Raw genomic sequence first — 9,315 nt, 5'->3', positions numbered from 1 at the left:
GATCTCAAACTTTTTGAGTGCCTTCAATTCTAGGAATCCTAGAATATTTTGTGAGGAGTTTCTTGGAGACAGTACTCTCAAATATATTCCTGCTTGGCTGGCTTCTACCGGAAACCCTAAGATATCAGACTCCTGAATAGGATTACTATCATGAGATGCTAGAAACGAATGCATGTTTTCTTCTTTTTGTGTGTGTGCATGTGTGTGTGTGTGTGTGTGTGTGTGTGTGTGTGTGTGTGTGTGTGCACGCATGTACACGTGTGTTCCTCTATGGATATAAAGTGAATTTTATCTTAGAAGTGCAAAAGAACTGTGGTTTGCATTATGAAGGCACATTTGATCAAATCTCAACCAATACAGATTTATCTATTGAAAATTCTTATGCTCAAATATGTTGGAGAATTAGAAAGAGTTCTCTTGATTTATAGATTGTCATTTGGCATTTGATGTTCAATTTTTCCTCAAACTTAATCCCCAGAATTTGATCTATGATTGACCCATGTCATAAGTTTGTTTGTTTGTGCCAATGTTGGCACAGTGCTCAATGCCAGCACTCTACTAGTTGAGCCACAGCTCCACTTGTGGCTTTTTTGGAGATTCACTAGAGATGAGAATCTCAAGGACTTTCCTGCCCAAGCTGGCTTTGAACTGTGATCCTCAGATCTCAGATGTCCTGAGCAGCTATGCTTCTAGGTGGAACCAATACACTCATTTTTTTGGTGCTGAGAAATGATATCTTTTTACTCATGTTTTTCTTTTCTTTTTATTTATGATTGATTGATACAGAAATTTATAGATAATAAATGATGTTCTCACAGCTTAGATTGGCCCACAGCAAGATCTTGTTTCAGTTCTTTCCAGGCCTAATATACTCCAAATTTCTGAGAATGTGTGTACAGGGCACATGGACCCAAAAGCACTCTTAAACTCCTGGGGCTTCAGAGTTATGTTTGACCTGAAAAACTAAGGACCAGATGCCCTGTGTCTTCCAACCACATTGAACTTTGGAGTTTGCTAGGCCTGGAGAATGCACTACTGTCCAGTCTTTCATTTCTGATGCTGAGAAGAAATTCCAGGAGAGATGGCCAAACTACACAGGCAGAGCAGAAAGCCCAGGAAGATCTTCCTCTGTGACCACCCAGGAACCATCAGGTGCCATGCTGTAGGACTGGCACTTGTTTCGGTGATGACAGAAACGTGTACAGATCTGGACCTTCTGGTTTGTCCCGATATCTCTTAATACCTGTGCCAAGCCAGCCCGAACATTGGCAAATCTCTCATGGTCAATGTACCTTTGCCTCCACTCTTGTGGGCGGTAGCTCTCCAGAGGGGCAGGATAGAGCCCTCGTCTCAAATGGCCCAGCCTGGCCATGTGGCTCAGGAGGTTCTGCAGGGTGGCTATGGAGATGTGATTTCCATAGAAACTGAAGAGGCTAAGCTGAGAGCATTGGCTCAGGATGGGCAAGATGGCTGAGAGCTGGGCGTCATTGATGGCACAGTCTTCCAGGGCCAGGGTCTCCAGGGTTCCCACCACTCTACCCAACAAGGCTTTCAGGGGCTCAGAACTGAATGACTCCATGGGCAATCTCCTCAGACGCAGGTGCTTGAGCTGCCTGGAGCAGGGACACTGGGACAGAAAGCTCAGGTCAGCTTCCTTCAGCAGACATGAACTCAGAGACAAGGTCTTCAAAGGCGGCAGCCTCCTGATGATGGCGGGTATATTTGCATTAAGCAAGATAATGTGATGCACATGAAGCTCCTGGAGATGCTGCAGCTGCCCTAGATGCTCCCCTATCATCCAGCGATACCATAAATTCTTGTGAGGGTGACTGTAGAAGTCGCCACCCATGTTGTAGAAGTTGAGAATGTGAAGGTTCTTCATTCGACCCAAGTAAGGAGCAAGTTCTTTCATAATTCCTGGATGCCCGAATTCACTCACCACAAGTTCCTGGATGGAGTCCAGCCTCACCACAAGCAGAGCCTTCTGGATTTCAGAGAAGGAGTCAGACAGAATCCGCAGCTTCCTGGAGTAGAGCTGGACTTGTTCTCTCCTCTCCCTAGCCCACTGGAGCAGGTGGGCTTGGAGAGCGTCCTGGGCGCCATCTTTGATGGTCAGGTCCATGGCTATGGTCAAGGGAGGCTCTTCAGTCATCCCTGAGCAGTGGCTCTCTCTTGGCTTGTCAGTGAGGACATCCGGACAAGATAGTCGGGCCATGGAGGGGTAGCCCTGTATCCAGATGTTGGGGTGCTCCTTCCGCAGGTCAAGGACTTGCAGTTTCCACTGACTGGGGCGCTCCTTCTTGGCCAGTAGCAGATGGAGCCCATTCAGGACAGCATTGAAGGTTTCCAGGTCTGGAGACTCTGCCAGGTCCCCCAGGGGGAGGCAGGAGAAGGGCCAGGCCTGCACCAGGGCCTTCAGCACCTCTGTGGGGCCCTGGGCATAGACCTCTATGAAGAGCGAAGGGAACAGCAGCAGAGGCAGATCTTCCAGGGCAGAGATGGCCATTCCTGGTCGCTCAGCAGACTCTGCATGGCCAGATGCTGGAGCGAGGGAGGGGCTCCAGTGCTCATCTTGATGGACCAGAATTGGACCAGGTGTGCAGGGCTCTCTGAATCACAGCAAGTTGAGGCACTGACTGCAGGATTCACAACTCTGCTTCTGTTCTCCATCCCTAGGCATCTTTAAAGCCCAACCCCTTCCCCTCCCCATTCCATATCTGCCAATCAGAGAGCAGCTTCTGATGGGATTTCTGAGTCACACCCAGCACACCTTGGTTGGGTGTTTCACTTGAGATCAATTCATACACTGGTTTAACCAAAAAATGATAGGATTAAAGGCCTGTCCCACACAGCCTAGCTTTTCTTTGAAATGTAAATCACAAGAAATGTACGCATTATCCTGCCCATGTAATTGTAACTCCTCTGTACAGTATGTTCACAAATAAAATAAAATTAAATTAAAAAAAACGAAATGTAAATCACACTTTACCAAAATGACTTCCCACTCTTATACTTTAATCCCTTCAGACTTTCCCAAAGATGTTGCACGGCCCTGAGCTACAAAGCATGCAAGGAGAGAAGTCACCCGAAGTTATAACACCCACAAGACATCAGGAAATTGTTCTCTGGATTTCTTTCCCTCTTCCTTCACTTCCTACCTTCCTTGCTTCCTTCCTCTTCTCTTTCCTTCCTCTCATGTTTCTTTTTGTACCCATTCTAGAACTTTAACTCTGAGCCTGGGTGTTGTTCCTTATCTTTTCTTTGTCAAATGTAGTGCTTTACCACTTGAGTCATAACAGTACTTCTCCCTTTTCTAAGCAGTTGATTGGAAACAATAGTCTTCTGGCAGAGAAATCCCTGTTTAACAGAAAACCATAGTATAAAAAGACAAGTCATAGCCCCCCAAAACATGGATAAATGGCAGAAATTACCAAACACTTCTCAATCCTAACTATTCATATTCATGGACTTTATCAATTAAATGACATAGATTGACTAGGTGGATCAGACAGCAAGACCCATTTATCTTCTGTTATCAACAGGCACACATTGCCCAAAGAATCAAACAGATTCTGAATGTGAAAGGCTGGAATAAAAATCTATCAAGCAGCCGGGCGCTGGTGGCTCACGCCTGTAATCCTAGCTACTCAGGAGGCTGAGATCTGAGGATCGCGGTTCAAAGCCAGCCCGGGCAGGAGAGACCATAAGACTCCTATCTCCAATAAACCACCAGAAAACCGGAAGTGGCAAAGGAACTGTGGTTTACATTTGAAGACACATTTGATACAAAAAATTCTCACCCCCAAATATGTTGGAGAAGTAGAAACTTCTCTTGGATTTCATGGATGTCATTTGGAATTTGATGTTTAATTTTCCCTCAGACCTTTTCCCCAGAAATTGGTCTATGTGTGACTGACCTTGGTCATAGGTGGGTATGTTTGTTTGTGCCAATTCTGGCACGTAGGTGCTGTCCCTAATTTTTGTGCTCAATGTCAGCACTCTACTACTTAAGCCAGAGCTCCATTTCTGGGTTATTTGAAGGTTTGCTAGAGTTGAGAGTCTCAAGGACTTTCCTGCCCACGGTAGCTTTGAACTGTGATCCACAGATCTCAGACTTGCTGAGTAACTAGGAATCTAGCCACAAACAATACTCTCATTCTATGGTGCCGCAAAAAGATCTCTTTCTACTCATGCTTTTCCATTCTTTTTATTTGTGATTGATTGATACAGTAAATTATAGATAGTAAGAGATTGTCACATGATACGAGTTTGCTTACAACCATTAAGAAAAACAAGAGTATATTCCAGTTCTTTCTAGGCTGAATTGACTTCAGATTCCTGATGGTGTGTGCACAGAACACACTCAGAATCCTGGAACTGCAGAGCTATGATTTTTCCACCCACACAGAACTTTGGAAAGTGTGCCCCGTGGGAGAATGCATTTCTGCCCCGGCTTTCATTTCTGAGGTTGAAAAGCTTGTAGGAGAGAGTGGCGCCTTACTACACAGGCAGAGCAGAAAGGCCAGTAAGGTCCTCTTCTGTGACCACCCAGGTACCATCAAGAGTCAGACTATACAGTTGGCACGTGTTATGGCGATGACAGAAACTGGTACAGATCTGGACCTTCTGATTTGTTCCCACATCTCTCAATGTCTGCACCAAGGTAGCCCCAACCTCAGCAAATCTCCCAGGGTCGAAGTTCTCTAGATACCAATCTTCAGGGTGGTAGCACTCTAGAGGGGCAGGATAGAACCCCCTTCTCAAATGACCCAGCCTGGCCATGTGGCTCAGGAGGTTCTGTAGGGTGGCCATGGAAATACAGTTTCCATAGAAACTGAAGAAGCGGAGCTGGGAGCATTGGCTCAGGGTGGGCAGGATGGCCGAGAGCTGGGCATCAGTGATATAACACTCCTCCAAGGCCAGGGTCTCCAGGGTGCAGGCTACATGCTCCAGGAAGGCTCTCAGGGGCTCAGCACGTTTCATTGGCAAAGTCCTCAAATGCAAGTGCTTGAGCTGCCTGGTGCAGGCATACTGGGACAAAAACCTCAGGTCGGTTTCCGGCAGTGCACATGAGCTCAGAGACAACATCTTCAGAGGCGGCAGGCTCCTGAGGATGGTGGGCATAGTTGCAATAAACAAAATGTTGTGCACATGAAGCTCTTGGAGATGCTTTAGACGCCCCAGATACCCCCCGATTATCCAGGGATATTGGGAATTTTCGTGGGAGCGAGGGATGTCAGTCCACATGCTGGAGCACTTGAGGTTCTTCATATGGCCCAGGTAAAGAGTAAATATTCTCAAGGTTCCTGGAAGCCAAAATTCACTCACCACCAGTTCTTGGATGGAGTCCAGCCTCACCACACCCAGAGCCTTCTGGATTTTAGACACGGAGCCAGACAGAATCCGCAGCTTTCTTGAGCACAGCTGGACTCGTTCTTTCCTCTTCCTGGCCCACTGGAGCAAGTGGGCTTGGAGAGCATTCTGGGTGCCATCTTTGATGGTGAGATCCCTGATGACCATCAAGGGCTGCTCTTCAATCATCATTGAACCACAGCTCTCTGTTGGCCTGTCAGTCAGGACATCTGGATAAGAGATTTGGGCCATTGAATGGTAACCCTGTATCCAGATGTTTGGGTGATCATTCCGCAGGTCAAGTACTTGCAGTTTCCACCGACTGGGGCGCTCCCTCTTGGCAAGTAGCAGATCAATTCCATCCAGGACAGCCTTGAAGGTTTCCAGGTCTGGTGACTCGACCAGGTCCCCTAGGGGGAGGCAGGGCAAGGGCCAGGCCTGCACCATGGCTTTCAGCATCTCCGTGTAGCCCTGTTTATAGATCTCCATGAAGAGCAAAGTGATCAGCACCGCCGGCAGATCCTCCAAGGCAGAGATGGACAGGGACTGGTTGCTCAGCACACTCTGTATGGCCAGATGTTGGAGCGAGGGTGGGGTTCTCATGCTCATCTTGATGGATCAGATGTGGACCAGGTATGAAAGGCTCTCAAAATCCCAGCAGGGCCAGGCACTGCAGAATTCTCCTTTTGTTCTTTGATCCCTGGGCATTTTTATAGCCCAACCCCACCCTCACCTTTGCATTTCTACCAATGAGAGGGCAGCTTCTGATGGGATTTCTGAGACACACCCAGTACACCTTGGTTGGGTGTTGCCCTTGAAATTATTTCAAACAGTGAACCAAAAAGTGATAGGATTAAAGTCCTGACCCACACAGGCCAGGATCTCTTTGAAATATAAAACACACTGGAGCAAAAAGAATCACCACCCTTGTACCTTCATCTTTCCAGACATTACCACAGGCATTCTGCTGCCTTGAAACTGCAAAGAGTCCAAGCAGAGCACACAGCCCAACTTTGTAGCATCTACAACTAATTCAGTAAATTTAGTTTCTGTACTTTTTCTCTTCCTTCCTTCTTTCATTTCTTTCTTTCTTTCTTCCTTCCTCCCCTGCCTTCCTTTCTCCTCTTCCTTTCTTCCTTCCTTCCTGCCTCCCTCCCTCCCTCCCTTCCTTCCATCCTCCTTTCTTTTTTGGTGCTGGTCCTAGAAAGTTACCTATGAATCTGATCACTGTCCCTTAACTTCATAATGTCAGTGATAGTATTCTACCAAAGAGCCACAACAGTATCTGACTTTTTCTGAGGGGTTTATTGGAGATAAGGATCTTGATATTAGAATAGAAATGGCTGTTTACCAGGGAACCAAATACATGTTTTGAGATATGACAAGGCGCAGGCCCTAAGAAGGTGGATAACATGGCAGGAATTACCAAATTCTTCTCACTCCTAATTATCAATATTCATGGACTTCACCTTGCTCACAAAAAACAAACATATCCTGAAAGTAAAAGGCTGGGATAAAATCTTCCAAGGAAATGGCCCCCATAAACAGGCAAAGTTGCAATTCTAATATCAGATAAAATAGATTTCAAATTAAAATTAGCAAGAACAGATAAAGAAGGTCACTACATACAATTTAAGGGATCTCCCCTTCAGGAGGATTTTACAATTCTAAATACATATTCACCAAACAACAGAGCACCCAATTTATCCAAGAAACACTACTTTCCTTCAAATCTCACATAGATCCAAAGACATTAATTGTTGGGGACCTAAACACAGCACTATCCCCCCTGGATAGATCAACCAAGCAAAAACTCAACAGAAAAACCTTGGATCTAAACATCTGCATAGATGAACTAGAATTAACAGATATTTACCTAATATTTCACCCAGCAGCATCAAATTATCTTCTTCTCAGTAGCACATGGAACATTCTCCAAAATAGACCACAATCTAGGCCACAAAGCAAATCTGTCCAAATTCAGAAACATTGAAGTTATGCCCTGCATTCTCTTAGACCACAAGGGAATAAAATTATGAAACACCAAAAGCCATCAAAGAAAGTCCTGTAACACATGGAGAATCAACAAGACACGAGTGGGTCATGGAAGAGATTAGAAAGGAAATTCAAATGTTCATGATATTCAACAAAAAGAAATACATAAATCACCAGCTCCTCTGGAACAAAGTAAAGGCAGTATTCAGAGGCACGTTTATAGCCCTGAGTTCATACATCAACAAATTGGAGAGATCTGAAACCAACAATTTAATGAGATATCTGAACCTCCTTGAAAAAGAGCAGCAAGATAAACCCCAATCCGGTAGACAGAAAGAAATAATTAAAATTAAATCAGAATTAAATGAATTAGAATCCAAAAAAAACAGCAAGAATAAAACAAAGAGTTGGTTCTTTGAAAAAATTAACAAAATTGACAGATCCTTAGCAAATCTTACAGAGAGAGAGAGAGAGAGAGAGAGAGAGAGAGAGAGAGAGAGAGAGAGAGAGAGAGAGAACACCCAAATAAACAAACCCAGAGATGAGAATGGAAACATCACTACAGAAGCAACCAAGATCTAGAACATTATAAGGGAATACTTCTCAAATCTTTATGCTAAGAAGTTTGAGAATCTGGAAGAAATGGATGGTTTTCTAGCAAATATCTACATGCTGAAACTAAACCAAGATGAGTTAAACCAACTTAACAGACCCATATCAAACATCAAAATAGAAACAGCAGTAAGAGACCTCCCACCCAAGAAAAGCCCAGGATGAATGGATTTACAGATGAACTGCAAGACCTTCAAAGCAGAACTTACACCAATACTCCTCCAACTCTTCAATGAAATTGAAAGTGAAAGTTCACTACCAAACTCTTTCGATGAAGCCATTGTAACCCTCATCCCCAAACCAGGCAGGAACTCATCAAAGAGCACTATAGAGTCTTTTCTTTGAAGAACATCGATGCAAAACTTCTCAACAAAATTTCGGTCACTTGACTTCAACAACTCATCAAAAAATCATACACCACGATCAAACAGGATTCATTTTAGGGATGCAAAGTTTGTTTAATATGTGCCAATTTATCACACCAACAAGAGCAAGGATAAGAACCACATGATTATCTCAATAGATGCTTCTGCATTTGACAAGATCCAACACCCCTTTATGATGAAGGCTCTGGAAAAACGAATCCATGGAACATGCCTCAATACAATGAAAGCTGTATATGACAAACCTACAGCATTATACTTAATGGTGAAAAGCTAAAGCCATTTCCTCTAAACTCAGGAATGAGACAAAGATGTCCACTCTCTCCGCTTTTCTTCAGTTTAGTATTAGAATGCCTAGCTACAGCAATAAGACAGCATGCATAAAGGGGATTAAAACAGGAAAAGATGAAGTAAAACTTTCCTCTTTGCAAATGACATGATCTTGTCTTTAAAGAATCCCATAACATGAGGCTGGGAAGGTGGCTCAGTGGTAGAGCACTTGCCTTGCATGCCTGAGGCCCTGGGTTCGATTCCTCAGCACCACATAAGCAAAAAGAAAAAAGCCGGAAGTGGGGCTGTGGCTCAAGTGGTAGAGCGCTAGCCTTGAGCTGAAGAGCTAGGGACAGTGCCCAGGCCCAGAGTTCAGGCCCCACAACCAGACCCCCCCCCAAAAAAAAAGAATCCCATAACTACACTCCCAAATTACTGAAGCTGACTTGAAACTTTGGAAAAATAGCAGGATATAAAATTAACCCTCAAAAACCAATGGCTTTCTTCAGAAAATGGTGCTGGCAAAATTGGTTAATTGCCTGTGAAAAAAAAAAAAAAAACAAAAAACTAAAGCTAGCTACTTATATATAATCTTTTTTTTGGGGGGTGGAGGTCCGGTCGTGGGGCCTGACTTCTTGGCCTGGGTGCTGTCTCTCAGCTCTTCAGCTCAAGGCTTGCACTCTACCACTTGAGCCACAGCGCC

General features: G+C 44.6%; 2 protein-coding genes across 2 annotated transcripts; both read right to left on the bottom strand.

Moving 5' to 3' along the window:
* Nucleotides 1–1,090: 1,090 nt before the first annotated feature.
* On the bottom strand, nucleotides 1,091–2,506 carry LOC138820070 (PRAME family member 12-like). The gene has a single exon (XM_070011713.1). The coding sequence runs from the start codon at nucleotides 2,504–2,506 to the stop codon at nucleotides 1,091–1,093; it is 1,416 nt and encodes a 471-aa protein (XP_069867814.1).
* Nucleotides 2,507–4,500: 1,994 nt separating this feature from the next.
* Nucleotides 4,501–5,955, bottom strand: LOC138820069 (PRAME family member 8-like). Its single transcript, XM_070011712.1, has one exon. The coding sequence runs from the start codon at nucleotides 5,953–5,955 to the stop codon at nucleotides 4,501–4,503; it is 1,455 nt and encodes a 484-aa protein (XP_069867813.1).
* Nucleotides 5,956–9,315: the final 3,360 nt, after the last annotated feature.

Source organism: Dipodomys merriami, unplaced genomic scaffold, assembly GCF_024711535.1.
Source record: "Dipodomys merriami isolate MVZ:Mamm:240054 unplaced genomic scaffold, mDipMer1.0.p SCAF_84, whole genome shotgun sequence".
Taxonomy (NCBI): Eukaryota; Metazoa; Chordata; class Mammalia; order Rodentia; family Heteromyidae; genus Dipodomys; species Dipodomys merriami.
This window is presented reverse-complemented; position numbering and strand designations above follow the sequence as displayed.

Excerpts from the sequence above, each read along its gene's own strand:
- LOC138820070 (XM_070011713.1), bottom strand. The coding sequence starts at position 2,506 with ATGGCCATCTCTGCCCTGGAAGATCTGCCTCTGCTGCTGTTCCCTTCG.
- LOC138820069 (XM_070011712.1), bottom strand. The coding sequence starts at position 5,955 with ATGAGAACCCCACCCTCGCTCCAACATCTGGCCATACAGAGTGTGCTG.